The following is a 23,955-nucleotide window of genomic DNA, read 5'->3' as shown; positions in this document are numbered from 1 at the left end:
CATTTCATAATGTATATGTATATCAAATCATGTTGTACACTTAAATATATGCAATTATATTTGTCAATTATTCCTCAATAAAGTTGGAAATAAAAATTTTTGAAGATAGCAGCTAAAGTCAAAGATAAAAAACATTTCCAGAAGTCAACTATGTCCATCTCTAGGCTAAGTAATGTGGGCCAGCAACATGGAAAGATTTAATAAATACACGCATGTTCTAGGGCCTCCTCTCTTTTAGTGATTCCTTTATCAGATCGATCGATCATTCTTTCTTTCTTTCTTTCTTTCTTTCTTTCTTTCTTTCTTTCTTTCTTTCTTTTTTTCTTTCTTTCTTTCTTTTTCTTTTCTTTCTTTTCTTTCTTCAGAGAGAGACACAGCGAGAGAGGGAACACAAGCAGGGGGAGTGGGAGAAGGAAAAGGAGACCTCCCGCCGAGCAGGGAGCCCGATGGAGGGCTTGATTCCAGGACCCTGGGATCATAACCTGAGCTGAAGGCAGACGCCTAACGACTGAGCCACCCAGGCGCCCACCCTTTATCAGATTTCTATTGAAGAGAGCAAGCATGTTGCTATAAGTTCTCCTTTCTCTATTACGAAAGGGCTGTGAATTGAGCATTTCAGGGGCTATGATAAAAAGCAGGGAGAGGAAAAAGCAAGTAGGGTTGTTAAATAGCAACCCTTTTTAACATTGAGATTTAGAAATAGACATCAAGAATCTGTGCTTTGGACGCCTGGGTGGCATAGTCAGTTAAGTGTTGGACTCTGGTTTTGGCTCAGGTCGTGATCTCAGGGTCATGAGATCGAGCCCCATATTAGGCTCTGTGCTCTGCAGGGAGTCTGCTTAAGATTCTCTCTGCCCCTCCCCCCCAAATAAATAAATAAATCTTAAACAAAAATCTGTGTTTTAATTAAGCCTACCTTTCTAACATTCTAATCTCATAGTTTTGGAACATTTATTCTTTCATTCATTCAAAGAACATTAATGTCTACCATGTGCTAGTATCGAAAGATAACAAGCATTTCCTATGTTTAAGGAGCTCGGTCAAGTCCTAGGGATAATTATACAGGAACAGTAATGATGATAATAGCATCTTGATTGAAGCACCCATGCCATGTGCCAAGCACTGTGCTGAGCACTTTATATAGATTATATTATTCAATTCATAGAGCCATCTTCTGAGTAGAGACGAGGACTGTTAAGGATTTTAAGGTACCAACAGGTTTAAATGATCTGTCCACACACACAGCTAATAAATGGGGGACTTAGAATTTTAACCCAGTTAGGGTGAGTTTTTTTATCCTCACTTTTAACATGTATGCCAAATTACAAGTTATATGTACCTGGTAGAGTCATAGAAGGTTATAAAGAGAAGACTTTTAAGCTGAGACTTGAACAAGAAGTAGAATTTGTCAGATAGACCAGAAGAGAAAATAGTCTGAGCAGAGAGAGAAATATGTGTGAGGACAAGGACGCGGAGAGCAGCATGGTGATTTTGGCTAACTGTGAGTGCTTAGGTGCACTTAGATAGCTGCAGGTAAGGTAGGAGAGTTACAGCAAAATTATAGAGACCTGAAAGCCTATGAACTTGACTCTTTCCCTTAAAGTGCCATTAAATGGTTATAAAATAGGTTACAGTATTTGCAGTATAAGAATGATCACTTTTGGGGCGCCTGGGTGGCTCAGTCCATTAAGTGTCTGCCTTCGGTTCAGGTCATGATCCCGGGGTTCTGGAATCGACCCCCAATTGGGCTCTCTGCTCAGCGGGGAGCCTGCTTCTCCCTCTCCCTCTCCCTCTGCCTGCCTCTCTCTTTCTCACTGTCAAATAAAAAAATAAATAAATCTTAAAAAAAAAAAAGAATGATCACTTTAGCACTGATGTAGGTCAGGAGAGGGAGAAGGAAAGAATAAGACTACATGCAGAAAAACAACTAGCAAGGCACTTAAGATATTCTAGACAAGAGAATGTGTTGTCTTGACTATATTGAGTGCCTTGTATGTGCTGTTGCCGAGTTTACAGTGTTGAACAAAAGAATGTGATACCTGCCATTATATACAGCCTACAGTCTGTTGGGAAGACAGCAGTAAACAAACACATAAATATGTAGTAAAGAAGATGGAGGAGAAATGACCATTTTAAGAGAGAATTAAGAAATAGCATTAACCATGCCTATTGCCTATCTGTCAAATTTAGAAGGAGAGGGAGATGCCTAGAGTAAGTTCAGGGTTTCTTTTAAATAAATTAGAGCTGTTACCAAGGATCCACCTCTTCCCAGTTTCTGGAACTATTTTCTCCATGAATCATGATACATTGATATGTTTTTATTAGAGTAAAATGTGAAGACTCAGTGCTGCTTTTCTTTCCTTAGAGGAAGGCACTCCCTACAGTCACATACACACCCTGTTGATCATTTGAAATGAATGGGAGTCATGGGACCTGATTTTTTCAAAGGGTCTATTTTAATGCCTTGGTGTGAACAAGTATTTCTATGCTAACTGAATTAGATTTGAGCATTTAATAGAATATGAAATTATAAGTGTCAAATTTCAGAATTTATAAAAAGGAAAAGGTAGCCCTGTAACTGTGGTAATACAGTTGGATCATTAAGAATCCTTAATATGCAATACCAGAAATGCTTTTAAGTCCTTTTTGTAAAGGTCAGAAGAAGAAAAGATAATGGTATTAGTTTAATTAATTGGTGTAATCACTAAAATAATAATAACACATTTTCAGTAATGACCATGTAACATAAGCTGTGGGCGTTTCCTTGGGAAAGATACTAAATGGAGTGCTAGAATCAGGGTTGGAACCTTATATAAAAGTTTATCTAATAATTCATAGTCTTGGGTGCACAAGCACATTTCAGGTGAAAACTTTCTGGAATTATTTAACAAAATTGTGCGGGGATGTTTCTTCATCTGTATATTTTGAGGAGAATTCTTGTCAGATATACACAGCCATCTCTGAGTAAAGAACTGCCTTCTCACACATGAAGAGACTAGGGCTGAGATGTAGGGACTTGCCAAGGTCTTGAGTAAGTTCTCTTGAAAAGGCAGTTTGCCCTATAATATTTTTAAATAGAGTTTTAAGGTAGTAGCCACAGTATCTATGACCTTGGGGCTAGAAGGGCTCAGAGTAGTATTAGGAAGACTTGGCTTATTTTTTCATTGAGAGTTGTCATGTGTTGATTTTAAAATAACAGAACATGCCATCATTCAGAATACATTCTTCCACCCTAATATCCCAGAAGAGTATTTTTAAAGAAATTCTAGGAAGGGTGTTAACTCATTCAGGGTTCTACAGGAAGGAAAGCTCTTTCCTACTATTTTTTTAAGCTAACTTTCACTGACAAGATCAGACCAGAAAAAGACCAGCTCTGGCTGTTGGCCCAGACAATGTTATAATCATTGAAGTGTACTCAACCTGCACTGCCCAGGGACAGTTACAACTTGGCGGTGGCGGGGGGGAGGGGGGGCACAGATGCATGTTGAATGTTGTTCGAGTGACTTAGATGACGTGTGCTTTATATCCTTTGCTGTGTTGTTCTTTCAACTATTAGAAAGGAAATTTTAAAATAGCCTAGAATATGAGTTTTCCCTAAGGGTAAAAAGGATAACTTTTTGATGCAAGAATTATTTAAATTTCTTTTGTTACCTATATCGTATTTCAGAACAAGAGTTTTTTTCATTTGTCCATCTATACTGTGTATCATTGTCCTGGTAGGATAATAAAGTAAAAAGAGGAGTGATTCAACATCCAGCCTACTTTGTGCCATTTGTTGTGTGTTCTTGGGCTTCATTTCCTTTTTCTTAACGAGGGTATGACAATAACTACTTCACACAGGATTTGGAGAAATAGTAAGTAAAATACAGTATGTGAAAAGTGCTTTATAGATTCTTAAGGGCCATATAAACATTAATGTTATTTGCCTTAACTAACATTTTTAATAATTTTAAAACATATATTTACCAGAATCATTCTAATTTACTGAATCCTGTGTTTGTTTTAGGTAGGGGAGAAGTGACTCCCCATAATTGACATGCAGTTTGAGTACTTAATTATAAAGTACATTTCAAGGAAGCTGATCATGCATCATTTTTACCTAATGTTCTATTGTTGGGTGTGGAGAATAGTCTACAAATAATTAAAACAGTCATTTTTAAGCAAAGCAGGTTATCTTTACTGTGTATTTGTTAATTGACTTTTTGCTTGCCAATTTATATATAATTTAAGAATTAATAGTTATCTGGTAGACATTCACCATATTGTAGATATTGAGACATATGCAGAAAGTACACACCAGCATTCTCCAAAGTGAAAATGGAATATTAACTTTTGAGATGTTTTACGATTAGAATTTTGGATAAAATTTGCATATACTACTGTAGTCTTCTCTTGGAAATTTGTAATATCTATTAGTATGGGTTCCAAAAATTTTTGCACATGGAAGGAAACCTGTTTAATTTTGCTTCTACCCATTGTTACCCAAAAAATTATTTAATAAGAAAATCTGTTTCTGTATTACACCTGTTAACATTTACTGGAGTATTTTATGAAGCACTGGTATGAGATATAATGGAATTGATCCCATGAGTTTTAACAATCGATTTAGAACTCTAAACAGAAACATGATAAAGCAAATTTTTAAAAAGAGAGAGAAAGAGTTGACTATAGGATTTAAATGGTTGTGATACCTGCCAATCTATCATCATGGCCAAATCATAAAAAATTGATGTTATTAAATAAGTATTTCTTCTCTTATTGACCACTTCTTCTTTTATTTTTGTTTTATTGACCACTTGTGCATGACTTTTTTCAAACTGCTTAGTTGAGGAGATAATCTTTCCAGATAGAGACAATCTAAGAACATCTCCAATGCCCTTGAATTTACTGATTGTTTGATAAATACTGAGAATCTAACAAATACAAGTTACTACTTTTTTTAATCAGCTTTATTTATCCCTCAATAAACTGCATCAACTTAAAGTGTACAATTAATGTAAACATATATATAAACCTGTGATACCACATTTGCAATCAAGGTATAGAATATTTCAATCAACCCCAAAAGATTACTTTTGCCCCCTTGATAATCCATCTTTTCTTCTGTCCCAGGTTTCAAACTACCACTGGTCTGCTTTTTGTAATTATAGATTAGATTGGCTTTTTCTAATATTTTAGATAAATAGAATTATATATATTCTTTCATATCTGATTTCTTTAACTCAACAAAATGATTTGAGGCCTCATGCATGTTAAGTGTATTGGTAGTTTGTTCATTTTTATTGCCAATTAGTGTTCGCTTATAGGTGTATACATACTTTGTTTATCCATGCATGAATTGGTGGACATTTGGGTTGTTTACAGTTCGAGGCTGTTGTGAATAAAACTGCTATGAACATCCATGTGCAAGTCTGGATGTGTTTTTGTTCCTCTTGGGTAAATGCCTAAGAGTAGAGTAGCTAGGTTGTTATGGTGGGAAATGTTTAACTTTTATAGAAACTGACAGTTTTCCAAAGTGGTTGTTGTATTTTATATTCCCATTAACAGTGTACAAGTTCTTGTTGCTTCTGTATCCTTTTTCAATCTTTGGTATTGTCAGTGTCTTTAACTTTAGTCATTTTTATAAGTATGTAATGATGTCATCACATTGTGGTTTAAATTTGCTTTGATCTGATAACTAGTGATGTTGAACATCTTTTCATTTACTTCCCAACCATATCGTTTCCTTTATGAAATTCTGTTCAGATTTTTCCCCATTTTCTGTTGGTTGTGTTCTTATTTATTCTTAAGGGTTCTTTATATATTTTCGATCCAAAATTTTTTTGTCGGATATGCCTATTGACATTTTATCCCGGTCTGTAGCTTGCATTTTTATTTTCTTAAAGGTATCTTTTGAAGAGAAAAAAATTTAATTTTTTAAAGACCAGTTTGTTAATTTTTTATGCTTCTAGAAGTTTGTAGTTTTATCTCATACATTGAGGTTTATGATCCATGTCAGGTTAATTTTTGAAATGTCAAATAAGGATCAGTGCTCATTTTTAAAATATGAGTATCTAGGGGCACTTGGGTGGCATAGTTGGCTAAGCATCCAGCTCTCTCTCTCTTTCTCTCTAAAATAAAATAATAAGGGACGCCTGGGTGATTCAGTCGGTTAAGTGTCCGCCTTCGGCTCAGGTCATGATCCCAGGGTCCTGGGATCAAGTCCCGCAAGAGGCTCCTTGCTCAGCAGGGAGCCTGCTTCTCCCTCTGTCTGCTGCTCCCCCTGCTTGTACATTCTTTCTCTCTGACAAATAAATAAATAAAATCTTTTTAAAAAATAAATAAAATAATAAATCTTTTTTATAAATAAATATATATGAGTGTCTAATTGTTACAGCATTATTTTCTTAATGCTTTCCTTTCCTAGTTGAATGCCTTAAGAATAAAAACCATTATGGACTCTCTTATCTGTTCTGTTGATCTATATTTATCTCCGCTGGACCTTTTCACACTGTCTTGGTTTTTTTTAGCATTATAAGTTTTGAAATCAGGTAGTATAAGCCCTTCAACTTTTTTCTTTTTTGACTTGCTTTCACTATTCTCATTTGCATTTCCATATAAATTTTATAATGTTTGTCAGTTTTTTTAAAAAAGCTCTTGTGAAATTTTTATTGGAATTACATTGAGTCTATAGATAAATTTGAAAAGAACGAATATCTTAATATTGAGTCTTCTAATTCACAAACATGTTGTATCTCTCTTTATGTAGCTCTCTAATTTTTCTCAATAGTGTTCTAGTTTCCAGTGAAGTGTTCATTAATTTTATTCCTGTCTTTTATGTTTTATGCTTTTCATGTATTCTCATAAAGTGGATTTTTAAAACTTCATTTTCTATTAGTTTACTGCTTAATATATAAAATACAATTTTTTATAATAAACTTGTATTCTGTAATCTTGCTAGTAGTTTTGTAGATTCCCTAGTATTTCTACATAAAAAATCATGTCGTCTTCAAATGAGGATAGTTTTACCTTTTCTTCTTCCAAGTTCTCTATGTCTCCCCCCCCCAGTTTTTGTCTTTTCATAAAGACTATTACCTCTATTATATTTTTCAGTAGAAGTGGTGAGTTTTTACCTTGTTCTTGATAGAAAGCATTCAATATTTCAACATTAATTATCATATTAGCTGTTGGTTTTTCTAGATACCACCTCTCATATTGAAGTTCTCTTCTATTACTAATTTGCTGAAGATTTCTTAACATGAGTGGGTCTTGAATTTTGTCATAAAGCTTTTTTGTGCATACTAAAAAGATCATGTGAATTTCCTCCTTTATTCTGTTAATATGGTGAATTATACCAATTGGATTTGGTTAAGATGATTTATTCATTTTATACATTGTGAGATTCTATTTGCTAATATTTTTAAAGTATTTTTGGGTCTGTGTCCATGAGGGTCATTAATCTGTAATTTTCATTTTTTGTGATATCTTTGTTAGGTTTTGGAGTTAGTATTATGTTGGCCTTCTAAAACAACTTGGGAAGTGTTCTCTTCTCTTTATTCTGAAATGGTTGTACAATCTTGGTGTTATTTCTTCTCTAATAGAATTCAGAAGTGAAACCATCTAGGCCTAGGTGTAAAAGTCATAATAAATTAAATTTTTAATTCAGTTCCATTTAAAAAATAAATATAAGGTCATTCTGATTTTTTTAATTTCATTTTGTGTCCATTTTGACAACTGGATTTTTTAAGAAACTTATTTTTTTATCAAAGTTGTTGAATTTATTGTTATAAAGTTGTTCATAGTGTTCTCTTATTATTCTTTTTGTTATCTGTAGGATCTGAGTGATAACTTCTCTTCCATTTCTGATGTTGGTGATTTGTTCTCTTTTTATCCTTGTTCAATCTAATTAGAATTTAATCAGTTTTTTAAAATCTTTCCAGATTTCGGCTCAGGTCATGATCTCATGGGTCTTGAGATTAAGCCCGACATTGGGCTCTGCACTGAGCATGAAGTCTGCTTGGAGATTCTCTCCCTCTGCCCCTCCCCACATTCATGTGCTCTCTCTCTCTCTCTCTCTCTCTCTCTCTCTTTCTCTCAAATAAATCAATAAATCTTAAAAAAAAATCTTTCCAGAGAACTACCCTTGACTTTCAATTTTCTCTGTTGTTTCCTATTTCATTGATTTCTGCTCTCATCTTTATTATTTCCTTCCTTGTACTTAACTCTTGAACCTTAGGTCATTAATTTTGGAATTCATTCCTACCATAAACATTTAAAGTTATAAACTTGTCTCTAACACTGCTTTTAACTATATTCCACAAATCTTGTTATGTTAGATTTGCATTATCATTCAACTTGAAACACTTTCTAATTTCCTCATGATTTCTTCTTTGACCTGTGGTTTATTTAGAAGGGTGTTGTTTAATTTTCATGTGCTTGAGGTTTTCCTCTATGCCTGACTGTTATTTATTCTAATTTACCCTCTTGTAGTCAGAGCACTACTTTGTATGATTTCAGTCCTTTTGAATTTGTTGGGTTTTGTTTAATGGCTTATCATATGAGCTGATTATACCATGTAAACTTGAAAAAAATATGTGTTCTGCAGTTGTTGGGTATAATGGTCCATAAATAAATATCAGTTAGGTCACAGGGATTGATAGTCTTGTTCAGATCCTCAGTCCTTCCTATCTTTACTGATTTGTTTTCTAGTTGTTCTGTAATTGCTAAGAGAAGAGTTAAAATCTCATACTGTGATTGTGGAATTATCTTTTTATCTCTTTAATCCTGTCAATTTTTGCTTTATATTATTTTGAGGCTCCATTATTAGGAACATACATGTCAAGAACTATAAAGGTTCTGAGACTTTACCCTATTTGAAAGCTAACAAGTTAGCCTGCCACAATTTCATGGGGACTTGGCTAAAGACATGAGATTCTTGGGTCAGAGACAGAGGACAACTTATTACTCACAGTTTATTACTTACAGAATATCATGATTTGTGTTTGTGTGTTTGTGTGTGTGCATGCACGCATGCGTGTGCTGATTCTCTAAGACTTAAATTCTACCATGCAACCATATAAGGTTTTGATGTTTGTATTTTCTATAATGTTTTATGTGTGGTATCAGCTACATTTTCAGGGTTTTTGTTTTTTGTTTCTTTAACTAGAAGATGTTCATGTTAGAGTCCCTGTCTTCTTATTTTCTGTATTTACTTCTTTTTTTTTTTTTTTAAAGATTTTATTTATTTATTTGAGAGAGAGAGAATGAGAGATAGAGAGCACGAGAGGGAAGAGGGTCAGAGGGAGAAGCAGACTCCCCGCTGAGTAGGGAGCCCGATGTGGGACTCGATCCCGGGACTCCAGGATCATGACCTGAGCCGAAGGCAGTCGCTTAACCAACTGAGCCACCTAGGCGCCCCTGTATTTACTTCTATCAAACCTTTTTTCTGGGTATTTTATTCAAAAGTGCACATATAGAAATGTGCTGTGTTTCACTATTTATAAGTGTCTCTTAAATCTTCAAGAAATGCCATTTTTTTTTTTATTATGTCAGCAACAAGAATAATTTTCTGGAAGTGGAAGGCATGTACAGTTTTGTAGTGTTTCATTCCCAGTGCTCTTCATTTCTTCCTGAAGATTCAATTTTCCATCTTATGTCATTTCCCTTTAATCTGAAGAACATCATTTAGCATTTTCTGTAATGCCGTTCTGCTAGAAACAAGTTTTCTTGGTTTCTTTTATCTGAAAATGACTTAATTTTTCCTTCATTATTTTTTTTAAGATTTTATTTATTTATTTGGGAGAGAGAGCACAAGAGAGCAGGGTGAGGGGATGAGGGGTAGAGGGAGAAGCAGAATCCCTGCTGAGCAGGGAGCCTGATGTGGGGCTCGATCTGGGGACTCCAGGATCATGACCCGAGCCGAAGGCAGGTGCTTAACCGACTGAGCCACTCAGGTGCCCCTTTCCTTCATTATTAAAGAATATTTTCACCTGGTACTAGAATTCTAGAATGACATTTTTATTCTTTCAGCACTTTAAAGATGTTGTTCTGCTGGTTTCTGCCCTTCATTGTTTTGATTGAGAGTCCTTGGTGATTCAAATTATTGTTCCCTGTATTCAGTCTGGCAGCTTTCAAGATTTTGTCTTTGGTTTCCAGCAGTTTGCTATGACATGTCTAGGTGTGGTTTTCTTTATATTTATTTTATTCTGAATTCACTGAGCTTGATTGTGTAAATTTGTTTGTTTACTAATTTGGAGAAATTTTGGCTCATTCTTCTTCAAGTATTTTTTCTGCCCCATCTTCTCTTTCCTTTCCTTCTGGGACTGTAGTTACACAAATTAGACCTTTTGATATCATCCCATGAGTGATCTTTTAATGTAAATCTTACCAATTCACCTTCTACTTAAAACTTTCTAATGACTTCTCTTTACAAGGAGAATACAGTCCAGACTCTTTACCATGTCTTTTATGGTGTTATGATCTGCCTATGACTATAGGACCTCATTTCCTACCGCTTTTCCCTTTATTCACTCTACCACAGATTTTTTTTCTCCCCCTGGAACATATCAGTCATTCTTGCTCTTTGTACATGATACCTTGAATTCTCCTCCTCCCATATCTTTCTAAAGTTGGCTCCTTTGGGTATCTGCATAAGTTACCTCCTCAGAGAGACTTTCTCACACCACCCCAGCTAAAAGTTGCCCCAGCCCCTTAATACACACACACATTTTAGACCCATATCTGTTTTAATAACTTTATTGAGAAAGAATTTACATAACAAATTTAACCCATTTAAAATACACAATTCAGTGGCTTTTAGTATATCCACAGACATATGTAATCATCACCACAATCACTTTTACACATATCTATCTTATTCATACTATTTTCTAGTACCAAGAACAATGTCTGGTATATAGTGCATGCTCAATAAAGTTTCCTGAATAGATGAGTTCATTAGCTCTAAGATAATTTAGGCATTAGCCTCCAGTAAAATATGAGGGAAGTTCATTTGACTACTTTCAGCTCTAGAAGTATTCTTTTATCAGAGCTGTGCTATTTTGAGGGCTCTCTGAAACAGCTTAACCCATATTTTAAGAGTTATTGCAGGAAGTTCCAAAAAAAAGTCTTTTGATATAATGAATACAAGTCATATTACACATTTCCCTAAGAGAAAATAGCCATCTTTTATTGACCTGACAGTTGCTGAGAAGCAGAAAGCCTCTCAGAAGTATTGCTTTGCTACTTTCAAAAGTACTCTGAACATTGTTGATTTGTTTGAATCTTTGAAATAGATTATAGAATCACTAGTACTTGTTTTATGTACTAATTATGGGTAATAGTGGGTTATTCATGAGATTCTAGACATCCCCTCTCTTTGGTACCTTTCATGTGGAATGTCAGTCGTGAGCTTGCTTAATCTGCATTATCTCATCTTCTTTACAGGCTTTGATGCGGCCTGGAAGAATTGACAGAATCATCTATGTGCCTTTACCAGATGCAGCAACAAGAAGGGAAATATTTAACCTGCAATTTCACTCTATGCCAATCAGTAATGATGTGGATCTGGATGAACTCATCCTCCAAACAGATACATATTCAGGAGCAGAGGTAAGATAGTTCTGCTCAAAATACCTTGGTGGCCGGAAAGCAGTGAGTTGGGGTCATTAGCAAAAAAGACTGCTTGATACCAACTGTTTTAAATAAACTGTATGTTAAGAAATCTTAAAACAGGAAATGCACTATGACAGGTAATCACTAAATTAAATTACATTTTACTGGCCTCTATTATATCTGTTTTTTTTTTTTACCTGTCTTCTATTACTTCTCAAAATGTAGTCTTCAGAGAATTAACATGATATAGTAGGGAGAACACTGGACTAGAAGTAGAAGTTTCTTCTTTGGGGTTTCTTGATACATCAGCTTCCAACCATTCAGCTTCTCTGAACTTTGATTTCTTGACCTATCAAATGGAAATGAAACAAACTTTACATACTGTTTTCTTACAGAAATCATAAAAATGAAATTAGTATATCATGCAAGTGCTCAGAAGTATAAGAATTGGCAGAGAGATTGTATTATTACCATAGTTTATCATCTTGGAAAATTATGTCAGTCTACTTATGTATTAACAAAAATTCTCTCGTAAAAACGGCAAGAGAGGGGCACCTGGGTGGCTCAGTCATTAAGTGTCTGCCTTCGACTCAGGTCATGATCCCAGGGTCCTGAGATCGAGCCCCACATGGGGCTCCCTGCTCAGCGAGGAGTCTGCTTCTCCCTCTCCCATTCCACCTGCTTGTATTCCTTCTCTCACTGTCTCTCTTTCTGTCAAATAAATAAATAAAATCTTAAAAAAAAACAAAAACAAAAACACAACGGTAAAAGAGGGTGCCTGGGTGGCTCAGTCAGTTAAGCATCTGCCTTTGGCTTAGGTCATGATCCCAGGGTTCTGGGACCGAGTCCCACATCGGGCTCCCTGCTCTGTGGGGAGTCTGCTCTCACACATGCGCTCTCTCTCTCTTTCTCTCTCGAACATGCACACTCTTGCTTTCTCAAATAAATAAAATTTAAAAATAAATAAATAATAATAACTCTAAAGGGGACAATCTATAATCTACCCTTAGCTGTGAAAGTGTACTCTCAATAAGAACAGTAAGACCTCTGTGAAAAAATGAAAGTTTTCAAGTATGGCAGGTAAACATTTTTTCCTCTCCATGGCAACTTTTTGCTTAGGCCATTTTTATTTACAAAATAAAATTCTAATTAAAATAATCGTGCATCTTTTCTACATGCATTTCTCAATAAAGGACAGGCTGTAGTCCTCAACACAGAAATATCTTCTGAATACCACTAATAGGTATTTGTACTGGGAAATTAATATCTTTTTAAATAAGAAATTATAAATTCTTTTTATTCTGAATTATCCATCAGACAGACTTCACATTCTGTCTGCTTGCTATTGTTTATAATCTGTCCTCTGTGAAAACCAAAGAGATTACTACATAATATTAGTGTACTCAGAGTATTGTGGGTAAATTTACATGTAGAATTGGAGTGAGTGTATCATTCAGTCATAGCTAACAACTAAAATAAATCCCAAATCTCCTCATTGTTTTGTCTCAACTATGAACTATGTATATTTGATTTTCCCCCTGTACGTTTTTCATTTTCACTGAGAGAGGAATAAGAGTCATATAGAAAGAACCTTGAGAAGCAGTTGAAGTACATACGTTTTTAAGTCCTATCTGAAAAAATAATCCTTATGATCATCTTCTTGACATGACAGTCCATTAAGTTAAAATGAACATATAGTTGCTGTTAACTGACTGCTCCAGCATTTCTAGAATTCAGTTTTGGTTATGAGACCAAGAGTAGGCATCGTATGTGTGATATGTCAGTTTACAGGAAACAGCAAAGAGAAGAAACTGTAAATCTTCCACTTGAGCTGAGTAAAGTGGAAGAGCAGTTAGCAAGGTAGAAATGTGCCTTTCTCACTTTGAAATAAATAATGGTAGGTACTAGCATAGAAGTGCAAAACAAAAATCAAAGCCAATGAGATTCTGTCTGGCTGAAAGGAAAAAACTCATTTGGTGCCAGAAATTACTGGAGCAGCTCGCCAGTTCTTATGGAGTACATGTCTTACTCAATCTGTAATATAAGCATATTCATTTCTGATTAATTTTTATATCACATCTTCTAAAAATAGTCACAAGGAAAAGTAGCAGAAAATTCTGTCCCTCCTTGAATTACATTTGTGGGTCCCATAATTGTTGGTGGGGGAAATATACCCTACCCTGATCCTAATTATAATCCATATTTTATTACAACTTCATAGAAATTTTATTCAGAGCTATTTCTTAGTAGTTCTGGAATTTTCAGTTTGGGCCAGACAGATTTGTTCCATATTGTTTGTTTTGGGTTTTTGTTTTTTGTTTTTTGTTTTTGTTTTTGTTTTGTCTGATTATTTAGGCAGTTCACACAGGTGCCCTTTTGTTTCAAGAGAACTATGATTTTCTTAAGTCTTAAAATTAAATAAATAGGAAATTTAAGACAGACAGCATTTAGCTTCAAATAAAATATAAGATCCCATCTTTCCCCCCACCTCTTTCCTTCAGAATGAAAATGGTGCAGCAATGTGGAAAGCCAAAATTAGTTTTATTTTTTTTTTTTAGCAGTAAGACAGATTCAACCTGGAACCCTCAGTCACCTGACTCCTACAGATCCAGTGCTTTACCACTGATGTAACTAATTTATTTCGTCCTCAGTGTAAGGCCAGATCCTTCAGCACAGAACCTATTACATAGTACATACTTAAATAAGCATTTAACAAACTGAAAAAGAAAAAAGATTTTTAAAGTTATATTTAGGAAGAATAGACATCCCTTTGTCATTATCATAAGGAGAGCCCTCTAACTTTGTAGCAATACACCTTGCTACAGCCATAGCTACTTTTTCAAATGTAGAGTGTCTCAGTGGCCACTTTTGATACAAATGAAAATACTGATAAATTCATTGTCTTCACAGGAGAGTATTATCATCAGTTTTACATAATTAATATATTGTATATTATATATTAATTTAAACTGTACAGTCTTAGCTGTATGAACAAGAATTTGGCCAGGTGAGCCAGAGATGAGGAAATGTCTGACTCTGGTGTCTGTGTTTTAGAAACAGAAAAATGTTTAACTGTAGTGAATATTTTTTTATCTTTATTTTTAATTAAAAAGCTATAGAGAGGGGGGCCAGGCTGGCTCAGAGGTAGATCATGTGACTCTTGACCGTGGGGTCATGAATTCAAGCCCTACATTGGGCATAGAGTTTACTTAAAAAAATAAATTACAACAACAACAAAAAGCTATAGAGTGGTTGGAGATGATATGGGTACTTTTAATAACTGAAATGGAGGAGTTACTTTTTAAAAATGTTTTCTCTCAACCTAGTGCTTTATTCTGCCCAGTCAACATTGTTTCTTAAAAGTTTACACAGGCCGTGTTTCAAATGGCCCCTTAGACCCTGCTGAGTTACTCCATTTTCCCTCCCTGAAGAGGGTAGACAGAGAACTGAAGCATTTCTTTAATTCTCAGGCGAGTCCCAAGGGGAAGTTTGTTGCCAGCTGGAAGGGCAATAGGGTCACAAGGGAGCAGCCTCCAAGGAGAGGCTGAAGCAGGTAGTAGCATCCTTCAGCCATCCCTGCGCCTGCCGCTCCCGGGTGGCCAGAACCTCATTGTCTTTGTGGCTTCTTGGCTGTAGCTCCCAGTTAATAGAAAAACATGTTGCCATTTAAAAGCAGATGGGAATTCAGTTCAGGAGGAAATAAGAAGTCTTTTTTGGTTATACCCATTGTTTTCTTTTGCTTTGATTTTTGTTTTTTAAGTTATTTGTAGCAGATTCCATTTCATTTTTTCATTTGTCTTTTATCCAATTATCTGGGTTACTTTAGGAAAACTTTTATCTTACCCACCAACAGGAAATCAACAGTCACAAATGTGTGCGCATGAAAGGCATAACCCGGCCCATTACCCATATGCCATGTGCTTGGGAACAGAGGTGACGAGTAAGATATATAATTTCCTCTCTGTATAGGAATTTGCTGACACAGGCTCACACCTAGTATCTGTAAAATTGGAGTTGAATGTTTACTTGCATTTGGATGTTATCTTCCTATTAGTGATTATCTCATCAAGTGAAATTGATAATATATATCTAAGAGCCAGGTATCAGCTGCATATTTTATAAATAATATAGGCAATCATAGCATTTGTTTCATACATCCAGATTTGAGGATTCAACTTCCAAGAGAGGCAGTAAAGGGAAAACAAAACAGAATTTTAATGTTGTATTTGAGTAAACTTTTTTTTTTAAGATTTTATTTATTTATTTGACAGAGAGAGACACAGCGAGAGAGGGAACAGAGGTGGGGGAGAGGGAGAAGCAGGCTTCCCGCTGAGCGGGGAGCCCGAGCGGGGCTCGATTCCAGGACCCTGAGATCAAGACCTGAGCCGAAGGCAGACACTTAACAACTGAGCCACACAGGCACCCCTCATTTGAGTAGACTTTTAAAAGAATTGTAGTCTTTTTCTTTCAGGGTGGTTTCAGGCAAGTTATTTTAACCTCTTTGGACCTCAGTTTTCTCATTTTTAAATTATCTAAGTGACTGAAATTGTTTTGAGGGTTAAAGGAGGTAACAAATATAAAAGCACCAAGAAACAGTGCCTGACACATAAAGAGTGCTTCATAAATGCTACGTTCCTTTATTCTTTCTTCCTCTTATCTGTTCAGTTTTTATATTTACCACTCAAATATTAGATGATGTTGCTATAAGGTGGCAATGTTTTGCATTGCCTCAGTAACCAGATAATGTATCTGAAAGCTAAGTTATAAATGAATTGCTTCTTGTTCTTTTCTAAAGAATATAACATCTGCTTAATATGGTGATTTTTAGGGGTGCCTGGGTGGCTCAGTCGGTTAAGCAGCTGCCTTCGGCTCAGGTCATGATCTCAGGGTCCTGGGATCAAGGCCCACATCGGGCTCCTTGCTCAGCAGGGAGCCTGCTTCTCCCTCTCCCTCTGCCTGCCTCTCTGCCTACTTGTGCTCTCTATCTCTCTGTCAACTTTAAAAAAAAAAAAAAATGGTGATTTTTAGAGTAATTTAATGAACCTAGTACTAGAAAGTCCTCTTAAAGCAATTTATTAAATACATTCCACACTAAGTTTTTAAAAAGCTTTAATTTCATGTAAATATAGTCTATTTTTGTTTTACTAAAATCATGTGTCTTACCCTAGATTTTGTTTTGTAGTTTCTGCCTTTCTGGGTCTAATAGCTCAAGGTCTTAATGCCAGCTTGACATTAAAAAATTACCTTCCATTGTGGGGCACCTGGGTGGCTCAGTCGTTAAGCGAGCGTCTGCCTTTGGCTCAGGTCATGATCCCAGGGTCCTGGGATTGAGCCCCGTGTTGGGCTCCCTGCTCAGCGGGAAGCCTGCTTCTCCCTCTCCCACTTCTCTGCTTGTGTTCCCTCTCTCGCTCTCTCTCTGTCAAATAAATAAAATCTTTAAAAAAAATAAAAGATTACCTTCCAGTGTGCCTCATTAATTCAAGAAGGTTCTAGTCACCATGCTTACACTATTATAGTTTTAGAAAGAGAGAACTAAATTTTCTATCTCACTGATTAATATTTCTTCTGACATTCTCTCTCTTTTCTCCAACACAATGAAAACAGGAAAAAAAAAATCACCATTTCGGATGTCTGTACTCTTCCTACATGAAATCTCTTGTGGCAAATTTTCCCAAACTAAAAATCAAGATCAGTGTATTTGAATTTGGCATAGATTGACTCTATCTAACAACACATCTGAGATAATAATAAAGACCCTCTGTTAGCTGGTCTTGGGCCCTCTGATTAATATTATTAGGGAGCACCCTGGCAGCCCTGTTCCTGTCCCCAAAGTGAAGCAGGGTGCCACAGTACTTAGCAACCTCTTGTACACTCTCTGCAACATACTCATCCTGCCTAATCAGAAACTGCCCTCTGAATACGTACTGTTATAGCCCACTGGTCTGCTGTTCTTAGTTGAGGTCCTTGTTATCTCTCTACTCCTCTTTGTGCATTTACCCTAAAATCCTATATCCCAGAATGTCAGAATACTCTTTTCTTACACAGCCTGGTGAAATCACTGCTTTGTCATTAAAACATCATGACCACCCCACCAGAAGTGGCTTCTCGTTTTGAACGCTTTTACACTGATTTCTGTTTTACTTGTTTAGCTCTTCGTACCTTTTTTCCTCGTAGTTATTTTGATACGAGCAGCCACCTCATCTCCCCAGACAAACTGGAAGATTCCCTGAAGCGGAAGCCAGGTTTTGTACTTCCCAGAGTGCAGCAAAGCACCCATTATATCCCAGTGAGTGGCTGAGTCACAGATTTATGTGTTGAATCTGTCAGTCTCCCAACAAAAAATGTCAGTTTTAACTTTCACCTAAAGTGGCATTTTCTGGTTGCAAATGTGTTTTTGTATACATTATCTATTTGAGTATCTTAATGCTATGGGAACACACCAGAGCCAAACAAGAAGAGTGGATTTCTCCGAAGTCCCACAGCAAATAAGTGACAAACCCAGGACGAGAAACCAAATCTTTCAACTGCTCCTGAAGGACTTTTTATGATCTCTTCATGCCTTGGAGTCAACTGAGGAGTCTTTGAAAGCATTTCATTATTCTCTTTGACATGTCTGAATTTTTAGTAAAGGTTTGCCTGCTCTTATGGACAGTGACTTAGCAAACTAAGCAGCAGATAGGAAACATCTTTACATTTTTATGTGTCCTTATCTTATATGTGATTATCTTTAGTTACCCTGTTGTCAAACTTCCCAAATAAGTATAAGCTACTTGAAGTTAGGAACTATGTTTTTCTTTATTTGTGTTACTCTATTTTCCAGGTAGTTAGAATAAGACCTACAGTTTTGAAGGGAAAACATATAAATGACTAAGTTCCATATAATGTGTTCATGTGGCATGATCTAATGATGTGCAGAATACTATGAGAGAAAGAAGAGGGTATGACTCACACTGGATTTGAGCGAGGGGGTAGTTGATCTGAGTGTTAATGGATGAATAGGAGTTCCCTAAGTCAAGTGGGGCTGGGGAGAGACCATTCCTGGCTGTTAGAAAGGCAGAGATACATAAAAGAACATTGTGTGTCCTAGATTTTGTTAAAGGTTGAAATATGACTTCTTCTAGAAATATAATTCTATAAAATAAGAAAAGTATGTAAGACAAATACGAAGGACCTTGAATATCATCTGGACTTGCTTTTCTCCTTTAAGCATTGGAGAGCCATTGAAAAGGTTAATAAAAAATGTTGTGATCAAACTTGTATTATCAAAAGATTGGTGGTGGTTTGTGTCCAAAACCACCATTAGCCCCACGCAGCACTATTATGTGAATTAGAAAAAGGTGCTCCTTTGCCCCAGTTAATGACAGCTACCTGCCAGAGCAAAAGCTTTGTCAAGCAGAGCATGAGCTTATAAAGTCCCCATTTCAGTCCATATTCGCCCCCTCAGCTGGGCATCCTGGTATGGACACAACCTTCACATCTCTATAAGACTGTCTCATTTTTGGCTTACCCACTTTTAAATATCTCTTAAAGAGCCTAGCATAATAGCTCATATAAAGTTGATATGTATGCATTGAATACAGAAACTTAGATTTTATATCCTAAGTAGATAAACTACTTTCTGTGATTTTAAGATTTGCTTCATGAACCCTTGGGCAAACATGTTATGTGAATGGGATAAATTATGGGAATTCGTTATTTATTATAAATTATGGGGGGGAGATGAAAGTATTAAGGATGTCTTTTGTGTAATGTCTTTTTGGACGTGAGGGTGATCTGACTGTGACATCTGTCACCCCATTGATCATTAGCGTTGATTCAGTTGATCTGGCTGGCTAGGCAGGTGTCTCCTTCCTCCTGCACCGCTCCATGTGCGTCCCTCCCAAAGCCACATGCATGCTCAGTTGAAGAGGACCCTTCTTTGGTCAGGGGTATACGAGTAGCTGTGCTCCAATGCTAGAACCTTCAGACAAGCTCTCAAGTAGCATTGGTAGGAGAACATAGGGTAGTCAAGCTTCCAAGACTGAGACACATACAAATGAGGCACTACATTGTAGTAGTCTGCCTTTCTTTAAAACAACAACAAAATGGTGTCTTTTGTGCAATGTTAAACCAGCCATGAGGTGCAGCACCTGGTATGAATGGCCAAAATTATGAAAGTCAGGTGCTTTATGCCCTCTGAGCCATCTTATCACATATAACATTGTATAAAAGCTCCTAGGGCCAACACCTTACCTCCACAGCTCTTTTCAGTTGCTAAAATGTGGCTACCCTGTTGCAAATGAATTGTGATGGAATCCTCAGAGCAAAAATCAGCATATACCAAAAGCAGATATTTAGGCTGTAACTTTTATGCCAGCCCACCACCCCTTCCCTTCCCCTGTCCCCACAATTTTACAATCTACATACTAAGTGAAGAAGTTTGGTAAAAGCCAAAACTTAAATCTTCATCCTATCTTGACCATGCATTACAGTATTAGTTGGGTCAAATCAGATGATAACTAATAGAACTCAGTTTTCATATTTCAACAGGGGAGGTGAGAATATGGTCTCTGTGATCCTTCCTAGTGTTAAAAATCTATGTGTTATATACCTATCATAGATTAAATTAATTGTATAAGGAATCTCTTAGGGATTGGACTTCCAGGGATATATAACGTGGTTTTGTTTCCTTTACAGTGCTTCTAGAAACCTGGGATCTTAGGGTCTTAGTCACTGTCTCTATATACTTGCTACTGTGGCCTAGAGATCCTAATCATAGCACCAAAGGAATAGGAACATTGGGAGACTGTGCATAGAATTCGGATTTTAATAAAATTCTGCTTAGCAAACTTTCACAGTTTTCCACTGAATGGAAATGAAAGTTTTATCTGCTCAGAGAGTCCCAGTAATTTTTTTTTTTTTTTCTGAGAACTTTGGCTTCTCTGCTTTTCACCTTCCTTAAGAACAGTTAGTCAAGTTCAATATCTGTGATTCTGGAGGCACTATGGTAAAAGGTGTTATAAAATGGGAATAAGCCACCAGTCCACTTTTTCCCTAAACTCTTTGTTAGGAAAGTAAGCAAAAGTTACAAGGTTATAATACTCATTTTAGTGTAGTTTTTTAAAACTTCCAATGTATGGAGATGTAAACATCCTCTGTATTTCCAAACTTCAGCACCTACTCAAACTGGCAATACAAGAACCTTAATTCAACTTACCTGAAGGCTATTTCAGATAGGATGTTTACACCAAAGCAAATAATTTTCCAGAACACCTTGTGCTGTGATACCTGTATTACTGACTCCTTGCCAGGTGTTTAAAGCGGCTGTCAGCTTATAAGAAGTATTAGTCAGAAAGGAAATGGATGTTGAATGAGAGGCTGGCTGGCAACAAACTTAATAGAGCATTTTATAACCAAGTAGTGAAGCCCTTTATAAGGAAGCAGTGTATCAAGGCAAGTTAGTCAAGACCTAATCATCTAGAACCCCAAACCTAGGTTCCAGGCTGTATATGTGAAGAATTACTCAAGCCAGTAGTAATGCTGATTTAAGCATTTTAACATTCTGCCTTGTTTCTCCTCTTCCAGATTCTCAGTCTCTATTGACACTTGCTGGTTCCCCAGAATTTTTGCACATTTAATCTGTATTTCTTCATCTTCAAAAGAGTGATAAAATTTAGGGGTTCTACTAACTTGAGAGGAACACAATTTTAAAATGATGTGTAAAGCATGCTATTAATTCTGTATTTATAGATTCTGGTAGACTTGGATATTTTTGTTTGGTTATTTGAGGTGATGGAAGGCTAATTTCTAATAATTCTTATTGATCCGTGTGTGAAAAGAATGCCACAAATATGTGTAAAAACCGTTTTTTCTTTTAAGAATATTTTTTACCAGGTGCCTGGGTAGCTCAGTTCCTTAGGCGTCCAACTCTTGATTTCAGCTCAGGTCATGATCTTTCAGGGTTGTGGGATCGGCCCTGCATCAGGCTCCTCACTGGGCGTGGAGCCTCCTTAAAATTGTCTCCCCCTCTGCCCCTCCTCTCTCACTCTCTCCCTCACTTAAAAAAAAAAAAAAAAAGATGTTTAAATAGAATATTTTTTAGTATGCAAAACTGCCTTATAGTTAAGCAAATGGGTTATGGAATGAGAAAGATTTAAATCCAAATGCCTAGTATGCCCATTTTTTTACCTTGTGATCAGTTTCTTTATATGTAAATAAGGATAAGAAAAATCTCTACTTCATAGATCTGTTGTCCAGATTAGATGAAATAATTCCTATAAGGGACTTACCCTTGTAAGTACATAGCAAGGGCTCAGTAAGTCATTTTTGTTATATTTTTTTAATCAAATTCAGTCTAACTAATTGATCCACAGTCAGCTTAATTTTTTCATATTTCATTGCCTTAGATTTTATGAATACTCATAATGAGTGTTTCATGTGCATTCATGTTTTTTAGTCTTAATATGTGTCCTCAAACTGCATTTCATAGTTACATGCAGTATTTATTTCAGCTAGTTTCTATTTATAAACATTTGTAATCCCTATTTTTATTTTTTTCCTGTTAAACATGTATACTATTTTTTACTCTCAAGTGTGCAAAGCTGTTTCCTTAGAAACTGTTAACATAATATCCCTATATCAGCATATTCTTCAAGGTAATACTAGTTACTAGTATACAGGTTAATTCTAACTTGTTTTAACATAAATTTTGTTGGTTAAGAGAAGTGAAACTAGCAACTTTAGAAAGTTGAGGGTTTTTTGGTTTTTTTTCTTTTTGTTTTTTTTTTAAGATTTATTTATTTCAGAGAGAGGGAGAGAGCATGAACAGGAGGGGCAGAGAGAGAGAGGGAATCCAAAGCATACTCCGGGCTGAGCACAGAGCTGATGCGGGACTTGATCCCATGATCATGAGATCATGACCCCAGCGGAAACCAAGAGTCAGGTGCTTAACCGACTGCACCACCCAGGCGCCCCTAGAATAATCACTTAGGAAATAAGCATACCTAATTACTGTGCCCTTTCATTTAGGTTAGGATTAAATCCAGGTATCTAGGTAAGGCTCAGATATCTAACACTAGGGGCACCTGGGTGGCTCAGTTGGGTAAGCGACTGCCTTCGGCTCAGGTCATGATCTCAGGGTCCTGGGATCGAGCCCCGCATCGGGCTCCCTGCTCCATGGGAGGCCTGCTTTTCCCTCTCCCCCTCCCCCTGCTTGTGTTCCCTCTCACGCTGTCTCTTCTCTGTCAAATGAATAAAATCTTAAAAAAAAATAAAAATCTAACACTAATGACAAAAGCACTACATGTCATTTGGTGTCTAATGGTGACAATGGGATGTTCTCCTTCTTCATCCCCAAATGACAGTAATTCCGAGTTCTGAAAGGCGTCATTCTATTAAAGTGTTACTAAAACTCTATCAAATGGTTGTTCAGAGTTGCACTGTAGTCATTAGGTTGTTCTTAAATATAACCTTCACTATGTTTTTAAAAATTTAAAAATAAAATCTAACCTTTCCTTAAGCTAGAAAGAAAAGTAGAAAGAATTATTAAGACTTTCAGAATTCTCTTTTTTTGTTTTGTTTATGTTTTCAACCTCCAAATATTATTGCTGGTGTTCTGTAACAACAGTTAACTCTCTTTTTGCTATTAAAATCTAGAAAGTGGATTTTGCTTTTATACTTGTAGGAAGGTTTCCTTATTCAAGACATTAGGCATAGTGCACATGCCACATTTACTATTGTGGAAGTTTCAAATCATAAATTAATTATGTTCTTTTTTTCTTCAGAATTAAAAAAAAATCACTTAAACTGGTTTTGGCATTAGGACAAGACATTTTTTCAGCAGTAGGAAAGTAGCCCTTTGGCATATTTTTTATTCACTTCAAAAGAGTCCTTAAGGAGTTGTTTTATATTTTAAAATCAAGAATTGTATTTAGTTTGCCTAACATTAATTTCTTGCCAGAATCATTAAAAATATAAAAGGTCACACATATACTCTCAGATATAAAAATAGTAGTCCCCAGCATTTATTTTGTTGTTGTTGTTGTGTACCGTAAGCCTGTGTCAGAACTGGAGATTAGGGGGAAATAAACCTAAAAGTTGTCAATTGAAAATTAACTTTCTTGTTATACAACCGAGTTGATCATAATTGGTATGAAATATGCACACATGCACAGGTTCACAAACGCTGGTCTGATGATTCCCTTATGGCTTCCTTGTAGTTTAATAAAAGACACTTAAGCTATGATTTCACCATTCATTTATGAAATTAGTATTGTGCATCTGCTTTGTACAGCACATCAAAAAATTCCTGCCATGTCTAGTCCACTTCAATTTTGAACCCTTGGGATACTTTCATGGGTAGTTAATAACCTTCAGTGCCTTTAA

General features: G+C 36.1%; 1 protein-coding gene across 3 annotated transcripts in view; it reads left to right on the top strand.

Annotated features, from left to right (window-relative positions):
- The window catches only part of AFG2A (AAA ATPase AFG2A), a 328,111-nt gene that overhangs the window by 242,606 nt on the left and 61,550 nt on the right, over window positions 1-23,955 (top strand). Inside the window, exon 15 of one of the 3 annotated variants that reach the window (XM_028102266.2) lies at window positions 11,425-11,589. In XM_028102266.2, coding sequence (XP_027958067.1) covers window positions 11,425-11,589 — 165 coding nt within the window. Of the gene's footprint in view, window positions 1-11,424; window positions 11,590-23,955 lie in introns of those variants that run through there. The other 2 variants (XM_088021049.1, XM_088021052.1) reach the window with 2 other exon arrangements.

Source organism: Eumetopias jubatus, unplaced genomic scaffold, assembly GCF_037043125.1.
Source record: "Eumetopias jubatus isolate StellerSeaLion01/CBP00866 unplaced genomic scaffold, mEumJub1_p1.0 scaffold_2, whole genome shotgun sequence".
In the NCBI taxonomy this organism is placed as follows: Eukaryota; Metazoa; Chordata; class Mammalia; order Carnivora; family Otariidae; genus Eumetopias; species Eumetopias jubatus.
The sequence above is the reverse complement of the archived record's forward strand: the minus strand, read 5'-3'. Positions and strand labels throughout refer to the sequence as shown.